General features: G+C 42.5%; 1 protein-coding gene across 1 annotated transcript in view; it reads left to right on the forward strand.

The window, feature by feature from the left end:
• Positions 1–24397, forward strand: part of LOC139765211 (uncharacterized) — a 180538-nt gene that overhangs the window by 52422 nt on the left and 103719 nt on the right. The window contains exon 4 of the mRNA XM_071692511.1: positions 20636–20784. Coding sequence (XP_071548612.1) covers positions 20636–20784 — 149 coding nt within the window. The remainder of the gene's footprint in view (positions 1–20635; positions 20785–24397) is intronic.

Consider the following 24397-nt stretch of genomic DNA (forward strand, 5'->3'; position numbering starts at 1 on the left):
GAGCGATGTGGTATACCGGGGTTGACGTGCTGTCAGTGGATTGAATCAAGGCATGTGAAGCGTCTGGGGTAAACCATGGAAAGCTGTGTAGGTATGTATATTTGCGTGTGTGGACGTGTGTATATACATGTGTATGGGGGGGGGTTGGGCCATTTCTTTCGTCTGTTTCCTTGCGCTCCCCCGCAAACTCGGGAGACAGCGACAAAGTATGAAAAAAAAAAAAATATATATATATATATATATATATATATATATATATATATATATAGAAGAAGTAAGAGTATTAGTGAAAGAGAAGAGAGAGGAATTTGGACGATTTTTGCAGGGAAAAAATGCAATTGAGTGGGAGATGTATAAAAGAAAGACAGGAGGTCAAGAGAAAGTTGCAAGAGGTAAAAAAAAATGGGCAAATGAGAGTTGGGGTGAGAGAGTATCATTAAATTTTTGGGAGAATAAAAAGATGTTCTGGAAGGAGGTAAATAAAGTGCGTAAGACAAGGGAGGAAATGGGAACTTCAGTGAAGGGTGCAAATGGGGAGGTGATAACAAGTAGTGGTGATGTGAGAAGGAGATGGAGTGAGTATTTTGAAGGTTTGTTGAATGTGTTTGATGATAGAGTGGCAGATATAGGGTGTTTTGGTCGAGGTGGTGTGCATAGTGAGAGGGTTAGGGAAAATGATTTGGTAAAGAGAGAAGAGGTAGTAAAAGCTTTGCGGAAGATGAAAGCCGGCAAGGCAGCAGGTTTGGATGGTATTGCAGTGGAATTTATTAAAAAAGGGGGTGACTGTATTGTTGACTGGTTGGTAAGGTTATTTAATGTATGTATGACTCATGGTGAGGTGCCTGAGGATTGGCGGAATGCGTGCATAGTGCCATTGTACAAAGGCAAAGGGGATAAGAGTGAGTGCTCAAATTACAGAGGTATAAGTTTGTTGAGTATTCCTGGTAAATTCTATGGGAGGGTATTGATTGAGAGGCTGAAGGCCTGTACAGAGCATCAGATTGGGAAAGAGCAGTGTGGTTTCAGAAGTGGTAGAGGATATGTGGATCAGGTGTTTGCTTTGAAGAATGTATGTGAGAAATACTTAGAAAAGCAAATGGATTTGTATGTAGCATTTATGGATCTGGAGAAGGCTTATGATAGAGATGATAGAGATGCTCTGTGGAAGGTATTAAGAATATATGGTGTGGGAGGCAAGTTGTTAGAAGCAGTGAAAAGTTTTTATCGAGGATGTAAGGCATGTGTACGTGTAAGGAGAGAGGAAAGTGATTGGTTCTCAGTGAATGTAGGTTTGCGGCAGGGGTGTGTGATGTCTCCATGGTTGTTTAATTTGTTTATGGATGGGGTTGTTAGGGAGGTGAATGCAAGAGTTTTGGAAAGAGGGGCAAGTATGAAGTCTGTTGGGGATGAGAGAGCTTGGGAAGTGAGTCATTTGTTGTTCGTTGATGATACAGCGCTGGTGGCTGATTCATGTGAGAAACTGCAGAAGCTGGTGACTGAGTTTGGTAAAGTGTGTGAAAGAAGAAAGTTAAGAGTAAATGTGAATAAGAGCAAGGTTATTAGGTACAGTAGGGTTGAGGGTCAAGTCAATTGGGAGGTGAGTTTGAATGGAGAAAAACTGGAGGAAGTGAAGTGTTTTAGATATCTGGGAGTGGATCTGGCAGCGGATGGAACCATGGAAGCGGAAGTGGATCATAGGGTGGGGTAGGGGGCGAAAATTCTGGGAGCCTTGAAGAATGTGTGGAAGTCGAGAACATTATCTCGGAAAGCAAAAATGGGTATGTTTGAAGGAATAGTGGTTCCAACAATGTTGTATGGTTGAGAGGCGTGGGCTATGGATAGAGTTGTGCGCAGGAGGATGGATGTGCTGGAAATGAGATGTTTGAGGACAATGTGTGGTGTGAGGTGGTTTGATCGAGTAAGTAACGTAAGGGTAAGAGAGATGTGTGGAAATAAAAAGAGCGTGGTTGAGAGAGCAGAAGAGGGTGTTTTGAAATGGTTTGGGCACATGGAGAGAATGAGTGAGGAAAGATTGACCAAGAGGATATATGTGTTGGAGGTGGAGAGAATGAGGAGAAGAGGGAGACCAAATTGGAGGTGGAAAGATGGAGTGAAAAAGATTTTGTGTGATCGGGGCCTGAACATGCAGGAGGGTGAAAGGAGGGCAAGGAATAGAGTGAATTGGAGCGATGTGGTATACCGGGGTTGACATGCTGTCAGTGGATTGAATCAAGGCATGTGAAGCGTCTGGGGTAAACCATGGAAAGCTGTGTAGGTATGTATATTTGCGTGTGTGGACGTATGTATATACATGTGTATGGGGGTGGGTTGGGCCATTTCTTTCGTCTGTTTCCTTGTGCTACCTCGCAAACGCGCGAGACAGTGACAAAGCAAAAAAAAAAAATATATATGTATATATATATATATATATATATATATATATATATAAACTTATACCTCTGTAATTTGAGCACTCACTCTTATCCCCTTTGCCTTTGTACAATGGCACTATACACGCATTCCGCCAATCCTCATGCACCTCACCATGAGTCATACATACATTAAATAACCTTACCAACCAGTCAACAATACAGTCACCCCCTTTTTTAATAAATTCCACTGCAATACCATCCAAACCTGCTGCCTTGCCGGCTTTCATCTTCCGCAAAGCTTTCACTACCTCTTCTCTGTTTACCAAATCATTTTCCCTAACCCTCTCACTTTGCATACCACCTCGACCAAAACACCCTATATCTGCCACTCTATCATCAAACACATTCAACAAACCTTCAAAATACTCACTCCATCTCCTTCTCACATCACCACTACTTGTTATCACCTCCCCATTTGCGCCCTTCACTGAAGTTCCCATTTGCTCCCTTGTCTTACGCACTTTATTTACCTCCTTCCAGAATATCTTTTTATTCTCCCTAAAATTTAATGATACTCTCTCACCCCAACTCTCATTTGCCCTTTTTTTCACCTCTTGCACCTTTCTCTTGACCTCCTGTCTCTTTCTTTTATACATCTCCCACTCAATTGCATTTTTTCCCTGCAAAAATCGTCCAAATTCCTCTCTCTTCTCTTTCACTAATACTCTTACTTCTTCATCCCACCACTCACTACCCTCAAATTACAGAGGTATAAGTTTGTTGGAACCATGGAAAGCTGTGTAGGTATGTATATTTGCGTGTGTGGACGTATGTATATACATGTGTATGGGGGGGGGGTTGGGCCATTTCTTTCGTCTGTTTCCTTGCGCTACCTCGCAAACGCGGGAGACAGCGACAAAGTATAATAATAAATAATAAAAGTTTGTTGAGTATTCCTGGTAAATTATATGGGAGGGTATTGATTGAGAGGGTGAAGGCATGTACAGAGCATCAGATTGGGGAAGAGCAGTGTGGTTTCAGAAGTGGTAGAGGATGTGTGGATCAGGTGTTTGCTTTGAAGAATGTATGTGAGAAATACTTAGAAAAGCAAATGGATTTGTATGTAGCATTTATGGATCTGGAGAAGGCATATGATAGAGTTGATAGAGATGCTCTGTGGAAGGTATTAAGAATATATGGTGTGGGAGGAAATTTGTTAGAAGCAGTGAAAAGTTTTTATCGAGGATGTAAGGCATGTGTACGTGTAGGAAGAGAGGAAAGTGATTGGTTCTCAGTGAATGTAGGTTTGCGGCAGGGGTGTGTGATGTCTCCATGGTTGTTTAATTTGTTTATGGATGGGGTTGTTAGGGAGGTAAATGCAAGAGTTTTGGAAAGAGGGGCAAGTATGAAGTCTGTTGGGGATGAGAGAGCTTGGGAAGTGAGTCAGTTGTTGTTCGCTGATGATACAGCGCTGGTGGCTGATTCATGTGAGAAACTGCAGAAGCTGGTGACTGAGTTTGGTAAAGTGTGTGGAAGAAGAAAGTTAAGAGTAAATGTGAATAAGAGCAAGGTTATTAGGTACAGTAGGGTTGAGGGTCAAGTCAATTGGGAGGTGAGTTTGAATGGAGAAAAACTGGAGGAAGTGAAGTGTTTTAGATATCTGGGAGTGGATCTGGCAGCGGATGGAACCATGGAAGCGGAAGTGGATCATAGGGTGGGGGAGGGGGCGAAAATTCTGGGGGCCTTGAAGAATGTGTGGAAGTCGAGAACATTATCTCGGAAAGCAAAAATGGGTATGTATGAAGGAATAGTGGTTCCAACAATGTTGTATGGTTGCGAGGCGTGGGCTATGGTTAGAGTTGTACGCAGGAGGATGGATGTGCTGGAAATGAGATGTTTGAGGACAATGTGTGGTGTGAGGTGGTTTGATCGAGTGAGTAACGTAAGGGTAAGAGAGATGTGTGGAAATAAAAAGAGCATGGTTGAGAGAGCAGAAGAGGGTGTTTTGAAGTGGTTTGGGCACATGGAGAGAATGAGTGAGGAAAGATTGACCAAGAGGATATATGTGTCGGAGGTGGAGGGAACAAGGAGAAGAGGGAGACCAAATTGGAGGTGGAAAGATGGAGTGAAAAAGATTTTGTGTGATCGGGGCCTGAACATGCAGGAGGGTGAAAGGAGGGCAAGGAATAGAGTGAATTGGAGCGATGTGGTATACCGGGGTCGACGTGCTGTCAGTGGATTGAATCAAGGCATGTGAAGCGTCTGGGGTAAGCCATGGAAAGCTGTGTAGGTATGTATATTTGCGTGTGTGGACGTATGTATATACATGTGTATGGGGGGGGTTGGGCCATTTCTTTCGTCTGTTTCTTTGCGCTACCTCGCAAACGCGGGAGACAGCGACAAAGTATAATAAAAAAAAATATATATATATATATATATTATATATTTTTATTATACTTTGTCGCTGTCTCCCGCGTTTGCGAGGTAGCGCAAGGAAACAGACGAAAGAAATGGCCCAACCCCCCCCCCCCATACACATGTATATACATACGTCAACACACGCAAATATACATACCTACACAGCTTTCCATGGTTTACCCCAGACGCTTCACATGCCTTGATTCAATCCACTGACAGCACGTCAACCCCGGTATACCACATCGCTCCAATTCACTCTATTCCTTGCCCTCCTTTCACCCTCCTGCATGTTCAGGCCCCGATCACACAAAATCTTTTTCACTCCATCTTTCCACCTCCAATTTGGTCTCCCTCTTCTCCTCGTTCCCTCCACCTCCGACACATATATCCTCTTGGTCAATCTTTCCTCACTCATTCTCTCCATGTGCCCAAACCACTTCAAAACACCCTCTTCTGCTCTCTCAACCACGCTCTTTTTATTTCGACACATCTCTCTTACCCTTACGTTACTCACTCGATCAAACCACCTCACACCACACATTGTCCTCAAACATCTCATTTCCAGCACATCCATCCTCCTGCGCACCCACTCTATCCATAGCCCATGCCTCTCAACCATACAACATTGTTGGAACCACTATTCCTTCAAACATACCCATTTTTGCTTTCCGAGATAATGTTCTCAACTTCCACACATTCTTCAAGGCCCCCAGAATTTTCGCCCCCTCCCCCACCCTATGATCCACTTCCGCTTCCATGGTTCCATCCGCTGCCAGATCCACTCCCAGATATCTAAAACACTTCACTTCCTCCAGTTTTTCTCCATTCAGACTCACCTCCCAATTGACTTGACCCTCAACCCTACTGTACCTAATAACCTTGCTCTTATTCACATTTACTCTTAACTTTCTTCTTCCACACACTTTACCAAACTCAGTCACCAGCTTCTGCAGTTTCTCACATGAATCAGCCACCAGCGCTGTATCATCAGCGAACAACAACTGACTCACTTCCCAAGCTCTCTCATCCCCAACAGACTTCATACTTGCCCCTCTTTCCAAAACTCTTGCATTTACCTCCCTAACAACCCCATCCATAAAGAAATTAAACAACCATGGAGACATCACACACCCCTGCCGCAAACCTACATTCACTGAGAACCAATCACTTTCCTCTCTTCCTACACGTACACATGCCTTACATCCTCGATAAAAACTTTTCACTGCTTCTAACAACTTTCCTCCCACACCATATATTCTTAATACCTTCCACAGAGCATCTCTATCAACTCTATCATATGCCTTCTCCAGATCCATAAATGCTACATACAAATCCATTTGCTTTTCTAAGTATTTCTCACATACATTCTTCAAAGCAAACACCTGATCCACACATCCTCTACTACTTCTGAAACCACACTGCTCTTCCCCAATCTGATGCTCTGTACATGCCTTCACCCTCTCAGTCAATACCCTCCCATATAATTTACCAGGAATACTCAACATACTTATACCTCTGTAATTTGAGCACTCACTCTTATCCCCTTTGCCTTTGTACAATGGCACTATGCACGCATTCCGCCAATCCTCAGGCACCTCACCATGAGTCATACATACATTAAATAACCTTACCAACCAGTCAACAATACAGTCACCCCCTTTTTTAATAAATTCCACTGCAATACCATCCAAACCTGCTGCCTTGCCGGCTTTCATCTTCCGCAAAGCTTTCACTACCTCTTCTGTGTTTACCAAATCATTTTCCCTAACCCTCTCACTTTGCACACCACCTCGACCAAAACACCCTATATCTGCCACTCTATCATCAAACACATTCAACAAACCTTCAAAATACTCACTCCATCTCCTTCTCACATCACCACTACTTGTTATCACCTCCACATTTCCGCCCTTTACTGAAGTTCCCATTTGCTCCCTTGTCTTACGCACTTTATTTACCTCCTTCCAGAACATCTTTTTATTCTCCCTAAAATTTAATGATACTCTCTCACCCCAACTCTCATTTGCCCTTTTTCTCACCTCTTGCACCTTTCTCTTGACCTCCTGTCTCTTTCTTTTATACATCTCCCACTCAATTTCATTTTTTCCCTGCAAAAATCGTCCAAATGCCTCTCTCTTCTCTTTCACTAATACTCTTACTTCTTCATCCCACCACTCACTACCCTTTCTAATCAACCCACCTCCCACTCTTCTCATGCCACAAGCATCTTTTGCGCAATCCATCACTGATTCCCTAAATACATCCCATTCCTCCCCCACTCCCCTTGCTTCCATTGTTCTCACCTTTTTCCATTCTGTACTCAGTCTCTCCTGGTACTTCCTCACACAGGTCTCCTTCCCAAGCTCACTTACTTTCACCACCCTCTTCACCCCAACATTCACTCTTCTTTTCTGAAAACCCATACAAATCTTCACCTTAGCCTCCACAAGATAATGATCAGACATCCCTCCAGTTGCACCTCTCAGCACATTAACATCCAAAAGTCTCTCTTTCGCACGCCTGTCAATTAACACGTAATCCAATAACGCTCTCTGGCCATCTCTCCTACTTACATAAGTATACTTATGTATATCTCGCTTTTTAAACCAGGTATTCCCAATCATCAGTCCTTTTTCAGCACATAAATCTACAAGCTCTTCACCATTTCCATTTACAACACTGAACACCCCATGTATACCAATTATTCCCTCAACTGCCACATTACTCACCTTTGCATTCAAATCACCCATCACTATAACCCGGTCTCGTGCATCAAAACCACTAACACACTCATTCAGCTGCTCCCAAAACACTTGCCTCTCATGATCTTTCTTCTCATGCCCGGGTGCATATGCACCAATAATCACCCACCTCTCTCCATCAACTTTCAGTTTTACCCATATTGATCGAGAATTTACTTTCTTACATTCTATCACATACTCCCACAACTCCTGTTTCAGGAGTATTGCTACTCCTTCCCTTGCTCTTGTCCTCTCACTAACCCCTGACTTTACTCCCCAGACATTCCCAAACCACTCTTCCCCTTTACCCTTGAGCTTCGTTTCACTCAGAGCCAAAACATCCAGGTTCCTTTCCTCAAACATACTACCTATCTCTCCTTTTTTCACATCTTGGTTACATCCACACACATTTAGGCACCCCACTCTGAGCCTTCGAGGAGGATGAGCACTCCCCGCGTGACTCCTTCTTCTGTTTCCCATTTTAGAAAGTTAATACAAGGAGGGGAGGATTTCTGGCCCCCCGCTATATATATATATATATATATATATATATATATATATATATATATATATATATATATATATATGTAGCATTTATGGATCTGGAGAAGGCATATGATAGAGTTGATAGAGATTCTCTGTGGAAGGTATTAAGAATATATGGTGTGGGAGGCAAGTTGTTAGAAGCAGTGAAAAGTTTTTATCGAGGATGTAAGGCATATGTACTTATAGGAAGAGAGGAAAGTGATTGGTTTTCAGTGAATGTAGGTTTGCGGCAGGGGTGTGTGATGTCTCCATGGTTGTTTAATTTGTTTATGGATGGGGTTGTTAGGGAGGTGAATGCAAGAGTTTTGGAAAGAGGGGCAAGTATGAAGTCTGTTGTGGATGAGAGAGCTTGGGAAGTGAGTCAGTTGTTGTTCGCTGATGATACAGCGCTGGTGGCTGAGTCATGTGAGAAACTGCAGAAGCTGGTGACTTATTTTGGTAAAGTGTGTGAAAGAAGAAAGTTAAGAGTAAATGTGAATAAGAGCAAGGTTATTAGGTACAGTAGGGTTGAGGGTCAAGTCAATTGGGAGGTAAGTTTGAATGGAGCAAAACTGGAGGAAGTAAAGTGTTTTAGATATCTGGGAGTGGATCTGGCAGCGGATGGAACCATGGAAGCGGAAGTGAATCATAGGGTGGGGGAGGGGGCGAAAATCCTGTGAGCCTTGAAGAATGTGTGGAAGTCGAGAACATTATCTCGGAAAGCAAAAATGGGTATGTTTGAAGGAATAGTGGTTCCAACAATGTTGTATGGTTGCGAGGCGTGGGCTATGGATAGAGTTGTGCGCAGGAGGATGGATGTGCTGGAAATGAGATGTTTGAGGACAATGTGTGGTGTGAGGTGATTTGATCGAGTAGGTAACGTAAGGGTAAGAGAGATGTGTGGAAATAAAAAGAGCGTGGTTGAGAGAGCAGAAGAGGGTGTTTTGAAATGGTTTGGGCACATGGAGAGAATGAGTGAGGAAAGATTAACCAAGAGGATATATGTGTCGGAGGTGGAGGGAACGAGGAGAAGTGGGAGACCAAATTGAAGGTGGAAAGGTGGAGTGAAAAAGATTTTGTGTGATCTGGGCCTGAACATGCAGGAGGGTGAAAGGCGGGCAAGGAATAGAGTGAATTGGATCGATGTGGTATACCGGGGTTGACTAGCTGTCAGTGGATTGAATCAAGGCATGTTAAGTGTCTGGGGTAAACCATGGAAAGCTGTGTAGGTATGTATATTTGCGTGTGTGGACGTATGTATATACATGTGTATGGGGGTGGGTTGGGCCATTTCTTTCGTCTGTTTCCTTGCGCTACCTCGCAAACGCGGGAGACAGCGACAAAGCAAAAAAAAATATATATATAGGGGATAGGGGATTAAGAATACTTCCCACGTATTCCCTGCGTGTCGTAGAAGGCGACTAAAAGGGGAGGGAGCTGGGGGCTGGAAATCCTCCCCTCTCGTTTTTTTTTTTTTTTTTTTTTTTTTTTTTTTCCCCCAAAAGAAGGAACAGAGAATTGGGCCAGGTGAGGGTATTCCCTCAAAGGCCCAGTCCTCTGTTCTTAACACTACCTCGCTAATGTGGGAAATGGCGAATAGTTTGAAAGAAAGGGGATAAGAGTGAGTGCTCAAATTACAGAGGTATAAGTTTGTTGAGTATTCCTGGTAAATTATATGGGAGGGTATTGATTGAGAGGGTGAAGGCATGTACAGAGCATCAGATTGGGGAAGAGCAGTGTGGTTTCAGAAGTGGTAGAGGATGTGTGGATCAGGTGTTTGCTTTGAAGAATGTATGTGAGAAATACTTAGAAAAGCAAATGGATTTGTATGTAGCATTTATGGATCTAGAGAAGGCATATGATAGAGTTGATAGAGATGCTCTGTGGAAGGTATTAAGAATATATGGTGTGGGAGGAAAGTTGTTAGAAGCAGTGAAAAGTTTTTATCGAGGATGTAAGGCATGTGTACGTGTAGGAAGAGAGGAAAGTGATTGGTTCTCAGTGAATGTAGGTTTGCGGCAGGGGTGTGTGATGTCTCCATGGTTGTTTAATTTGTTTATGGATGGGGTTGTTAGGGAGGTAAATGCAAGAGTTTTGGAAAGAGGGGCAAGTATGAAGTCTGTTGGGGATGAGAGAGCTTGGGAAGTGAGTCAGTTGTTGTTCGCTGATGATACAGCGCTGGTGGCTGATTCATGTGAGAAACTGCAGAAGCTGGTGACTGAGTTTGGAAAAGTGTGTGGAAGAAGAAAGTTAAGAGTAAATGTGAATAAGAGCAAGGTTATTAGGTACAGTAGGGTTGAGGGTCAAGTCAATTGGGAGGTGAGTTTGAATGGAAAAAAACTGGAGGAAGTGAAGTGTTTTAGATATCTGGGAGTGGATCTGGCAGCGGATGAAACCATGGAAGCGGAAGTGGATCATAGGGTGGGGGAGGGGGCGAAAATCCTGGGGGCCTTGAAGAATGTGTGGAAGTTGAGAACATTATCTCGGAAAGCAAAAATGGGTATGTTTGAAGGAATAGTGGTTCCAACAATGTTTTATGGTTGCGAGGCGTGGGCTATGGATAGAGTTGTGCGCAGGAGGATGGATGTGCTGGAAATGAGATGTTTGAGGACAATGTGTGGTGTGAGGTGGTTTGATCGAGTGAGTAACGTAAGGGTAAGAGAGATGTGTGGAAATAAAAAGAGCGTGGTTGAGAGAGCAGAAGAGGGTGTTTTGAAGTGGTTTGGGCACATGGAGAGGATGAGTGAGGAAAGATTGACCAAGAGGATATATGTGTCGGAGGTGGAGGGAACAAGGAGAAGAGGGAGACCAAATTGGAGGTGGAAAGATGGAGTGAAAAAGATTTTGTGTGATCGGGGCCTGAACATGCAGGAGGGTGAAAGGAGGGCAAGGAATAGAGTGAGTTGGAGCGATGTGGTATACCGGGGTTGACGTGCTGTCAGTGGATTGAAGCAGGGCATGTGAAGTATCTGTGGTAAACCGTGGAAGGCTGTGTAGGTATGTATATTTGCGTGTGTGGACGTATGTATATACATGTGTATGGCGGGGGTTGGGCCATTTCTTTCGTCTGTTTCCTTGCGCTACCTCGCAAAAGTGGTAGACAGCGACAAAGTATAATAATAAAAAAATAAAATATAATATATATATATATATATATACACACATAAGCGACCACACGTGCACATATTCATACCTATACATTTCAACTTATACTATAAGGCATTTGAACTATTTTTGCAGGGAAATAATGCCAGTGACTGGGAGGTGTATAAAAGAAAGAGGCAGGAGGTCAATAGAAAGGTGCAAGAGGTGAAAAAGAGGGCAAATGAGAGTTGGGGTGAGAGAGTATCATTAAATTTTAGAGAGAATATAAAGATGTTTTGGAAGGAGGTAAATAAAGTGCATAAGACAAGGGAACAAATGGGAGCTTCAGTGAAGAGGGCTAATGGGGAGGTGATAACAAGTAGTGGTGATGTGAGAAGGAGATCGAGTGAGTATTTTGAAGGTTTGTTGAATGTGTTTGATGATAGAGTGGCAGATATAGGGTGTTTTGGTTGAGGTGGTATGCAAAGTGAGAGGGTTAGGGAAAATGATTTGGTAAACTGAGAAGAGGTAGTAAAAGCTTTGCAGAAGAGGAAAGCCGGCAAGGCAGCAGGTTTGGATGGTATTACAGTAGAATTTATTAAAAAAGGGGGTAACTGTGTTGTTGACTGGTTGTTGAGGTTATTTAATGAATGTATGTCTCATGGTGAGGTGCCTGAGGATTGGCGGAATGCTTGCATAGTGCCATTGTACAAAGGCAAACGAGATAAAAGTGAGTGCTCAAATTACAGAGGTATAAGTTTGTTGAGTATTCCTGGGAAATTATGTGGGAGGGTATTGATTGAGAGGGTGAAGGCATGTACAGAGTATGAGAGTGGGAAAGAGCAGTGTGGTCTCAGAAGTGGTAGAGGATGTGTGGATCAGGTGTTTGCTTTGAAGAATGTATGTGAGAAATACTTAGAAAAGCAAATGGATTTGTATGTAATATTTATTGATCTTGAGAAGGCATATGATAAGAGTTGACAGAGATGCTCTGTGGAAGGTATTAATAATATATGGTGTGGGAGGCAAGTTGTTAGAAGCAGTGAAGAGTTTTTATCAAGGATGTAAGGCATGTGTACGTGTAGGAAGAAAGGAAAGTGATTGGTTCTCAGTGAATATAGGTTTGCGGCAGGGGTGTGTGATGTCTCCATGGTTGTTTAATTTATTTATGGATGGGGTTGTTAGGGAGGTGAATGCAAGAGTTTTGGAAAGAGGGCAAGTATGCAGTCTGTTGTGGATGAGAGAGCTTGGAAAGTGAGTCAGTTGTTGTTCGCTGATGATACAGCGCTGTTGGCTGATTCATGTGAGAAACTGTAGAAGCTGGTGACTGTGTTTGGTAAAGTGTGTGAAAGAAGAAAGCTGAGAGTAAATGTGAATAAGAGTAAGGTTATTAGGTACAGTAGGGTTGAGGGACAAGTCAATTGGGAGGTAAGTTTGAATGGAGAAAAACTGGAGGAAATAAAATGTTTTAGATATCTAGGAGTGGATTTGGCAGCTGATGGAACCATGGAAGTGGAAGTGAATCATAGGGTGGGGGAGGGGGCGAAAGTTCTGGGAGCGTTGAAGAATGTGTGGAAGTTGAGAACATTATCTTGGAAAGCAAAAATGGGTATGTTTGAAGGAATAGTGGTTCCAACAATATTATAAGGTTGCGAGGTGTGGGCTATGGATGGAGTTGTGCGGAGGAGGGTGGATGTGTTGGAAATGAGATGTTTGAGGACAATATGTGGTGTCAGATGGTTTGATCAAGTAAGTAATAATAGGGTAAGAGAGATGTGTGGTAATAAAAGGAGTGTGGTTGAGAGAGCAGAAGAGGGTGTTTTGAAATGGTTTGGTCACATGGAGAGAATGAGTGAGGAAAGATTGACCAAGAGGATATATGTGTCAGAGGTGGAGGGAACGAGGAGAAGTGGAAGGTGGAAGGATGGAGTGAAAAAGATTTTGAGTGATCGGGGCCTCAACATGCATGAGGGTGAAAGGCGTGCAAGGAATAGCGTGAATTGGAACGATGTTTTATACTGGGGTCGACGTGCTGTCAGTGGATTGAACCAGGGCATATGAAGCGTCGGGAGTAAACCATAGAAAGTTCTGTGGGGCCTGGATATGGAGAGGGAGCTGTGGTTTTGATGCATTATTACATGACAGCTAGAGACTGAATGTGAACGAATGTGGCCTTTGTTGTCTTTTCCTAGCACTACCTCGCGTACATGAGGGGGGAGGGGGTTTTTATTTGCGTGGTAGGGTGGCGATGGGAATGAATGAAGGCAGACTCTCCACATCCAGTCCCCACAGACCTTTCCATGGTTTACCCCAGACATTTCACGTGCCCTGGTTCAGTCCATTGACAGCATGTTGACCCTGATATACCACATCATTCCAATTCACTCTATTCCTTGCATGCCTCTCACACTCCTGTATGTTCAGGCCCCAATTGCTCAAAATCTTTTTCACTCCATCCTTCCATCTTCAATTCGGTTTCCCACTTCTTGTTCCCTCCACCTCTGAAACATATATCCTCTTTGTCAATCTTTCCTCCTAATAATCATGATTACTTGAGAAATGTGCCAGTTGTAATTTATGTTTGATATACTGTACTTTTCATGGTAGGTTTTATCATCTAAAAGTCTTCTTTGTTCCCAATTAGGATATGACTTGGCTTAAATTATATGGTGTATTTAGGTCCATTCTTTTTATCTCTTGGCTGAATGAACACTTGGATTAATATGGCTTAATGGTTAGTTCCCAAGAAAGGTATCATCATTGATTAGAGCACCTTTTGATGAGATTCTAACGTGAAACAGATGCAAAGTCCCAGCAAAACTGCAGGCCATATGATGCTTGGGATAAGTGAGCCTTTTTGTCTTGTTTTTTAGGATCTTTTGAGGATTTTTCTTCAAGAATTTTCTGATATTATAAGCTCTCTCAAAAAGAGGTTCTGTCACCTTCCTGCATGGTTTTGGAAAGTTTCATCTAGCAGAATGAGCTTTCATTCCACAGTGGGTTATGAAATGTGGCCTTTTGGTAGAAGGAAGAAATGTTCTTACTTGTCAACTTGAAGAAGCTGTAATTCTCTGATTTCTCATCACCCAGCTTAGCTCTATTCCTAAGAATGGGATTCTGTTTCTCAAAGTAATATAGGACATAATGGAAAAGCTGCTTCCCCTTCAAAAAAATTCATTTCATGATAATGATTTTAGAAAGAAAGGCACTCAAAGATTCCCTTTATTGCTGCTGTTGCTTGTGATGAGTCTTATTTGCCACAGGGGAAATGCTAGGTTGCTAATCTGTGTTTTTCTGGGATTCAACATTGTATAGTTTCACTATTTTGATTGAAAATTCAAGTTAACTAATTTGTTTCTACCCCAGTTATCCACTAGAAAAACTGTTTCCAAACCAGTTGGATAGTGAGATTAGGTGACTTTCAGAACCCAAGGTGGATGACACATACTGGATTTATTAGTCTTTTCACTTTCTTAATTGTCCTTACCAAATATCTGGTTTTATAGACCTCATCAGTCTTGGTTTAGTAGCCTGTGTTGAAGCTTTGGATTTTAGTATTCACACATACAAGTTATCAGACTTTATAAAGTATATTCTGAGATATATGCTTCAGGATTTATGTGTCATTCAGTCTTTCTACCACAGCTTATAAAGGTTATCAAAGACCCAATTTTCTTTCAATTAGTGGAGTTTCTCTTTAACTATATACACCTCAGTGGTTCATCCTTGATAGCCTTTAATGAATGAAGAGCAAGTGGGTTAAAGGATAGCCTTAGTACCAAGAGAAGAGCAAGTAGTTACAGTGTAATGTGGAGACAAAAGAACTGTTCCTTACCTCAACAGAAAATTTGACGAATCATGTTGATCACCAGAGGTTTTGAGGGGAGCACCATTTACTATCCTGGAATCCTAAAACTCCTCTCAGCTTGTATGTCAGAGGCCATGAGTTTGGAAAGTTACCCTTAACTATTGGCATCTCTAAAAGACCTCATGAAGGAGATTATCAAATGATACTTTAGGTGTCAAGGGCCTCTGAGGGCAGAAGGACCCTGGTCCTGTGCCAAGATAACTATTAAGGTGGTGATCTTGCTATACTTAACTGCTTGATGAAGTTTTTCTCTTAACTTCTTCCTTGTTATAATGTTCACATGACTTGTTGAACTTACTGATCCTGGAGGGGAAGGCAAGTTTGGAAGTATGAAAGACTCACTATCCTGGGAAATGTATCAGTAGCAATATCAATATAGGAGGGAAGGATTTCCAGCCCCCGGCTTCTACCCCTTAGTCAACTTGTATATCCTTCTGGCATATTGTAGGTATCTCTACCCGTTTGATTTCAGTGGGCATTCACACTGGAGGTGCTCAATTTTTTCCTCCGTAGAAAGTGAATTGAATCTGTAAAAAATTAAATAAAAAGTGGCTTATTATCTCAATGCTGAAAAATGAGAATGCTGAAAAATGAGACTGGTTATAGTCATGCATTGATGTGTGATTAATTTGATAAAAAAATATTGCTTTATCACCTTTTCATGATTTCATTTTTATCCCTGGGGATAGGGGAGAAAGAATACTTCCCACGTATTCCCTGCGTGTCGTAGAAGGCGACTAAAAGGGGAGGGAGCGGGAGGCTGGAAATCCTCCCCCTCTATTTTTTTTTTTTTATTTTTTTTTTATTTTTCCAAAAGAAGGAACAGAGAAGAGGGCCAGGTGAGGATATTCCCTCAGAGGCCCAGTCCTCTGTTCTTAACGCTGCCTTGCTACTGCGGGAAATGGCAAATAAATTGAAAGAAAGAAAAGTATATATGTGTATGACTTTGTGTGTATATATATGTATGTGTTGAGATGTATAGATATGTATGTTTGCGTGTGTGGACATGGATGTATATACATGTGTATGTGGGTGGGTTGGGCCATTTCTTTCATCTGTTTCCTTGCGCTACCTCGCTAACGCGGGAGGCAGCGACAATGCATGATAAATAAATAATATATGTATTTTTTTTTATTATACTTTGTTGCTGTCTCCCGCGTTTGCGAGGTAGCGCAAGGAAACAGACGAAAGAAATGGCCCAACCCCCCCCATACACATGTATATACATACGCCCACACACGCAAATATACATACCTACACAGCTTTCCATGGTTTACCCCAGACACTTCACATGCCTTGATTCAATCCACTGACAGCACGTCAACCCCGGTATACCACATCGCTCCAATTCACTCTATTCCTTGCCCTCCTTTCACCCTCCTGCATGTTCAGGCCCCGATCACACAAAAAATCTTTTTCACTCCATCTTTCCACCTCCAATTTGGTCTCCCTCTTCTCCTTGTTCCCTCCACCTCCGACACATATATCCTCTTGGTCAATCTTTCCTCACTCATCCTCTCCATATGCCCAAACCACTTCAAAACACCCTCTTCTGCTCTCTCAACCACGCTCTTTTTATTTCCACACATCTCTCTTACCCTTACGTTGCTCACTCGATCAAACCACCTCACACCACACATTGTCCTCAAACATCTCATTTCCAGCACATCCATCCTCCTGCGCACAACTCTATCCATAGCCCATGCCTCGCAACCATACAACATTGTTGGAACCACTATTCCTTCAAACATACCCATTTTTGCTTTCCGAGATAATGTTCTTGACTTCCACACATTCTTCAAGGCCCCCAGGATTTTCGCCCCCTCCCCCACCCTATGATCCACCTCCGCTTCCATGGTTCCATCCGCTGCCAGATCCACTCCCAGATATCTAAAACACTTCACTTCCTCCAGTTTTTCTCCATTCAAACTCACCTCCCAATTGACTTGACCCTCAACCCTACTGTACCTAATAACCTTGCTCTTATTCACATTTACTCTTAACTTTCTTCTTCCACACACTTTTCCAAACTCAGTCACCAGCTTCTGCAGTTTCTCACATGAATCAGCCACCAGTGCTGTATCATCAGTGAACAACAACTGACTCGCTTCCCAAGCTCTCTCATCCCCAACAGACTTCATACTTGCCCCTCTTTCCAAAACTCTTGCATTTACCTCCCTAACAACACCATCCATAAACAAATTAAACAACCATGGAGACATCACACACCCCTGCCGCAAACCTACATTCACTGAGAACCAATCACTTTCCTCTCTTCCTACACGTACACATGCCTTACATCCTCGATAAAAACTTTTCACTGCTTCTAACAACTTTCCTCCCACACCATATATTCTTAATACCTTCCACAGAGCATCTCTATCAACTCTATCATATGCCTTCTCCAGATCCATAAATGCTACATACAAATCCATTTGCTTTTCTAAGTATTTCTCACATACATTCTTCAAAGCAAACACCTGATCCACACATCCTCTACCACTTCTGAAACCACACTGCTCTTCCCCAATCTGATGCTCTGTACATGCCTTCACCCTCTCAATCAATACCCTCCCATATAATTTACCAGGAATACTCAACAAATTTATACCTCTGTAATTTGAGCACTCACTCTTATCCCCTTTGCCTTTGTACAATGGCACTATGCACGCATTCCGCCAATCCTCAGGCACCTCACCATGAGTCATACATACATTGAATAACCTTACCAACCAGTCAACAATACAGTCACCCCCTTTTTTAATAAATTCCACTGCAATACCATCCAAACCTGCTGCCTTGCCTTGTATATGGCTTTGTATGTTTTTTTTTTTTTTTTTTTTTTTTTTTTTTTATACTTTGTCGCTGTCTCCCGCGTTTGCGAGGTAGCGCAAGGAAACAGACGAAAGAAATGGCCCAACCCCCCCCCCCCATACACATGTACATACACACGTCCACACACGCAAATATACATACCTACACAGCTTTCCATGGTTTACCCCAGACGCTTCACATGCCTTGCTTCAATCCACTGACAGCACGTCAACCCTTGTATACCACATGACTCCAATTCACTCTATTTCTTGCCCTCCTTTCACCCTCCTGCATGTTCAGGCCCCGATCACACAAAATCTTTTTCACTCCATCTTTCCACCTCCAATTTGGTCTCCCTCTTCTCCTCGTTCCCTCCACCTCCGACACATATATCCTCTTGGTCAATCTCTCCTCACTCATTCTCTCCATGTGCCCAAACCATTTCAAAACACCCTCTTCTGCTCTCTCAACCACGCTCTTTTTATTTCCACACATCTCTCTTACCCTTACGTTACTTACTCGATCAAACCACCTCACACCACACATTGTCCACACATTGTATGTGTATGTATATATATTTATATGTGTATATGTGTGTGTATAGGTGAATATGTGTATGAATGGATGGGTCTTTCTTTGTCTGTTTTCTTGCACTACCTCGCTCATGTGGGAAGTTGCGATCAAGCATAATGAATGAATAGATATTGAATATATTATCCCAGGGGATAGGGTAGAAAGAATACTTCCCATGTATTCCCTTCATGTCGTGGAAGGCGACTAAAAGGGGAGTTAGTGTTTCCAGGTGAAGGTTGGTCTGCAGCATAGGTGTCTGATGTCACCATGGTAGTTTAATTTGTTTATTGATGGAGTGTTGAGGGAGGTAAATGTAAGAGTCTTGGAGAGTGGAGTTAATATGCAGTCTGATTGGGATGAGTAGACCTGGAAAGTGAGTCTTGTTTGCTTATGATAAGCCACTGATGGCAGAGTTGATTGAGAAACTGCAGAAGTTGAGGACTGAGTTGGGAATTGTGTGATTGGAGGAAATTGAGAGAAAATATGAGTCTAAGCTAGGTTATTAGGTTTAGCAGAGTTGAGAGACAGGTTGATTGGTGTGCGAGTTTGAATAGAGAAATACTGGGGGAAGTGAAGTGTTTTAGATACTTGGGAGTGGATATATTAGTGAATGTAACCATGGAAGTGGAAGTGAATCATAGGGTGGGTAAGGGGGTGAAGGTTCTTGGAACACTGAAGTATGTGTGGAGAGTTCCTCATATCAGAGGGTAAGAATGGGTATGTTTGAGGTTAAACTAATCCCAACAATATTATACAGATGTAAGGCATGGTCTATAGATAAGCAAATGTGGTTGGGGTTGGGAGGAGGGTGGATGTTTTAGATATGTTTGAGAGCAATATGTAGTGTGTGGTGGTTTGATCAAGTGAGTTATAAAAGGGTAAGAGAGAGGTATGTTAATAAAGAGAGGGTAATTGAGAAAGCTGAAGAAAGTGTGCTGAAATAGTTTGGGTATATGGAGAGAATGAATGAGGAAAGGTTGACAAAGGATAATTGTGTCAAATGAAGGGATCAAGAAGGGGAAGACCAAATTGGAGGTGGTAGATGGAGTGAAAAATGTTTGGGTGATTGGGCCCAGAAGATGTAGGAGAGTGAAAGGCATGCACAGGAAAGACTAAATTGGAACATTGGGGTATACAGGGGTTTGTGTGCTGTCAGTGGACTGTACCAGGGCATGTGAAGTGTCTTGGGGAAGCCATGGAAAGGTCTGTGGGGCCAAGTTGTGGAAAGGGGATTATGGTTTGGATGCTTTGCACAAGAGAGCGAATGAATGTGTGTGAGCAAATGTAGCCTTTCTTTGTATGTTCTTGGCACAACCTCACTAATTTAGGAAATAGCAGACAAGTATGAAAGAAGAAAGAAAAATATATCAGCATAATGGATTTACCCAGTGTGGCCCTGAGAATTCCTTTTCCTAGAGAAATGTATTCTAGCATGCCTCTAATTATTTACTTTGTTTTTAGTCTGATGTGAAAGCTTTTTCTCTTACTCTCCTCCATGTGGTTATGCTGTCATTGCTCACAGGACAGGCAGTAAAGGAGAGAAGTGTTGGTTTTCAAGGATAGAAGGGCTTTTGTTTCCATAGTGGTGTCCCACAAGCAATTCTTCCTGTCTTTCTTTCCATACCTGACCTACTTATTCAAGAAACTTTTGTCTATGCCTCTTGTGACTGCCTTGAGTTGGCACTGCAATCTTTGAACTGTTAACTGTGAACAGCTAGGAGCAAATGGGTCACTGACATCAACCTGGTGGCTATCACTTATGTGCTGAAATCGAACCCATTTAACAAGCAGAAGGCTTTGATGATCTGAGGATCGACCACAAAGGGTGAGTAAATGAGAGCTTCACTTTTCCCAGTCTTCCCCACTTTTTTCCAAAAACTCCTGTGATCAGTAATATGTGTGCGAACTATGAGTAGTCAGTGGAAGTTAAGTCGGATTATGTCGGCCTCATGGAAATTACTGATTGGCCGTTTAGTTGAGTATTAACGATGAATACCTTGAGTTGCTTGCAGAGGGTGAGCATTTGTTGCATGTATGCTCACTGAATATATTTGACAAAGCTTTTTTGAAATAGATTTCTAAGAAATGTGTCTCAATACTCATGGGACATTGCTTCAGAGAAGAAAGGAAAAGGTTTTCATCCTTCAGAGTGTATTTTTTGTTTAGGAGGTGGCTGTTTACTATTTATTATATAGTAATGCTTTACTAAAGTGTTCCTGATGAAAGTATTTTCATTGCAGGTTATTCCACTGAGGCAATTAAAAGTGGAATACAAAGAACATGAGGCTAAGAGAATCCTATCCAGTCGTGCGGATGTTGTCCTGTGTGATGATACTGTTTTAAGATTCGTTCCCAAATTCCTGGGAAAGCACTTTTACAAGAAGAAGAAGTAAGTTCTTTGTCAATAGGTATTATGTTTTTGAGCTATAACACTCAAAAGTAATGTGGTGATAAATGTGTCCAAGCTCATTTCTGTTTATTTATACTATCTCTAGGGATAGGGGAGAAAGAATGCTTCCTATGTATTCCCCATGTGTCATAGAAGGTGACTAAAAGGGGCAGGAGTTGGGGGCTGGGAACCCTCCCCTTCTTGTATTTCAATTTCTAAAGGAGGAAACAGAAGGAGTCAGATGGGGAGTGCTCATTCTCCATGCAGGCTTGGATTGGGGTGTCTGAATGTTTGTGGATGTAATCAAGATGAGAAGAAAGGAGAGGTAGGTAGTATATTTGAGGAAAGAAATCTGGATGTTCTGGCTCAGTGAAAGGAAGCTCAAGGGTAAAGGGGAAGAATGGTAGGGAAAAGTCTTGGGGAGTAAAGTCAGGGGTTGGTGAGAGGAAAAGAGCCAAGGAAGGAGTAGCACTGGAGTAAAGTTGGGTTGATGAGAGGACAAGAGCCAAGGAAGGAGCAGCACTACTTCTGAAGCAGTTGTGGGAGTGTGTGATAAGAGTGTAAGAAAGTAGAATCTAGACTGATATGGTTAAAACTGAGAGTGGAAGGAGAGGGGTGGGTCATTATTGGTGCATATACACCTGGTCATGAGAAGAAAGATTATGAGAGGTAGGTATTTTGGGAGTAGCTTAGTGAGTGTGTCAGCAGCTTTGGTGCACAAGACTGGGTATTAGTGATAGGTGATGTAAATGTGAAGGTGAGTAATGTGGCAGTTGAGGGTATAATTGGTGTACATGGGATATTCAGTGTTGTAAATGGAAATGGCGGAGAGCTTATGGATTTGTGCTGAAAAAAGACTGGTGATTGGGAATACCTGATTTAAAAAGATATACAAAGATATACATATGTGAGTAAGAGAGTTGATCAAAGGGCATTATTAGATTATGTGTTGATTGATAAGTGTGTAAAAGAGGTACTTTTGGATGTAAATGTGCTGAGAGGGACAGCTGGAGGGATGTCTGATCACTATCTTGTGGAATCGAAGGTGAAGATTTGGAGAGGTTTTCAAAAAAGAGGAATGTTGGGGAGAAAAGAGTGGTGAGAGTAAGTGAGTTTGGAAAGGACACTTATATGAGGAAGTACCAGGAGAGATTGTGTGTAGAATGGTGAAAGGTGAGAGCAAATGATGAGGGGGAATGGGTGAGGAATGGAAAGTATTTAAGGAAGCAGTTATAACGTGCAAAAGATGCATATGGCACGAGAAGGTAGGAGGTGGGCAGATTAGAAAGGTTAGTGAGTGGTTGTAGGAGGAAGTAAAGTTGTTAGGGAAAAAGAAAGAGAGGCTTTTGGACAATACTTACAAGGAAGTAGTGCAAATGACTGGGAGGTGAATAAAAGAAAGATTTTTGGAAGGAGATAAATAACATGTGAAAGACAAGAGAGCAAATGGGAACATTGATGAAGGGGGTAAGGGGAGAAGTGATAACAGGTAGTGATGAAGTGAGAAGGAGATGGAGTGAGTATTTTCAAGGTTTGTTGAATATGTTTGATGATAGAGTGGCGGATGTAGGGTGTTTTGGTCGGGGTGGTGTACACTGTGAAAGGGTCAGGAAGAATGGCTTGGTTAAGAGAGAAGTGGTGAAATCCATGCGGAAGATGAAATCCGGCAAGGCAGTGGGTTTGGATGTTATTGCAGTTGAATTTATTAAGGAAGGGGGTGACTGTGTTGTTGATTGGTTGATAAGGGTATTCATTGTATGTTTGGATCATGGCAAAGTGCCTGAGGATTGGTGGAATGCATGTATAGTGCCATTGTAGAAAGGCAAAGGGGAAAAAGGTGAGTGTTCAAACCACAGAGGCATAAGTTTGTTGAGTATACCTGAAAATTGTATGGGAGGGTTTTGATTGAGAGGGTGAAGACATGTACAGAGCATCAGATTAGGGAGGAGCAGTGTAGTTTCAAAAGTGGTGGAGGATGTGTTGATCAGGTGTTTGATCTGAAGAATGTTTGTGAGAAAATATAGAAAAACATGGATTTGTATGTAGCATTTGTGGATCTGGGGAAGGCTTATGATAGGGTTGATAGAGATGCTTTGTGGAAGGTATTAAGAGTATATGGTGTTGGAGTTAAGCTGCTAGAAGCAGTGAAAAGTTTTTGTTAAGGATGTAAGATATGTGTACGATTAGGAAGAGAGGAGAGTGATTGGTTTCCTGTGAAGGTCGATCTCCGACAGGGGTGTGTGATGTCTCCATGGTTGTTTAATTTGTTTATGGATAGGGGTGGTTAGGGAGGTGAATGCAAGAGTTCTGGAGAGAGGGGCGAGTATGCAGTCTGTTGGAGATGAGAGGGCCTGGTAAGTGAGTCAGTAGTTGTTCGCTGATGCTACAGCACTGGTGGCTGATTTGAGTGAGAAGCTGCAGAAGTTGGTGACTGAGTTCATAAAAGTGTGTGAAAGGAGAAAGTTGAGAGGTGAAAAAGAGCATGGTTCAGTATATCTCAAAAACATTTCAACACACCCTCTTCTGCTCTCTCAACCACACTCTTCTTATTACCATACATCTCTCTTACCCTTTAATTATTTACTTGATCAAACCACCTCTCACCACACACAGCACTGGTGGCTGATTCGGGTAAGAAACTGCAGAAGCTGGTGACTGAGTTTGGTAAAGTGTGTGAAAGAAGAAAGCTTAGAGTAAATGTGAATAAGAGCAAGGTTATTAGGTACAGTAGGGTTGAGGGACAAGTCAAATGGGAGGTAAGTTTGAATGGAGGAAATCTGGAGGAAGTGAAGTGTTTTAGATATCTGGGAGTGGATTTGGCAGCGGATGGAACCATGGAAGCGGAAGTGAATCACAGGGTGGGGGAGGGGATGAAAGTTCTGGGAGCATTGAAAAATGTGTGGAAGGCGAGAACATTATCTCGGAACGCAAAACTGGGTATGTTTGAAGGAATGGTGGTTCCAACAATGTTATATGGTTGCAAGACATGGGCTATAGATAGGGTTGTGTAGAAGAGGGCGGATGTGTTGGAAATGAGATGTGTGAGGACAATATGTGGTGTGAGGTGATTTGATCGAGTAAGTAATGAAAGGGTAAGAGAGATGTATGGTAATAAAAAGAGTGTGGTTGAGAGAGCAGAAGAGGGTGTATTGAAATGGTTTGATCACATGGAGAGAATGAGTGAGGATATGCGTCAGAGGCGGAGGGAACAAGAAGTGGGAGACCAAATTGGAGGTGGAAGGATGGATTGAAAAAGATTTTGAGCGATCGGGGCCTGAACATACAGGAAGGTGAAAAGCATGCATGGAATAGAGTGAATTGGAACGATGTGGTATACCGGGGTCGACATGCTATCAATGGATTGAACCAGGGCATGTGAAGCATCTGGGATAAACCATGGAAAGTTTTGTGGGGCCTGGATGTGGAAAGGGAGGTGTGGTTTTGGTGCATTATACATGACAGCAAGAGATTGAGTGCGAACAAATGTGGCCTTTGTTGTCTTTTTCTAGCGCTACCTCGCACGCGTGCGGGAGAAGGGGGCTGTCATTTCATGTGTGGTGGGGTGGCGATGGGAATGAACAAAGGCAGTAAGTATGAATTACGTACATGTGTA

Source organism: Panulirus ornatus, chromosome 53, assembly GCF_036320965.1.
Source record: "Panulirus ornatus isolate Po-2019 chromosome 53, ASM3632096v1, whole genome shotgun sequence".
NCBI classification, from domain to species: Eukaryota; Metazoa; Arthropoda; class Malacostraca; order Decapoda; family Palinuridae; genus Panulirus; species Panulirus ornatus.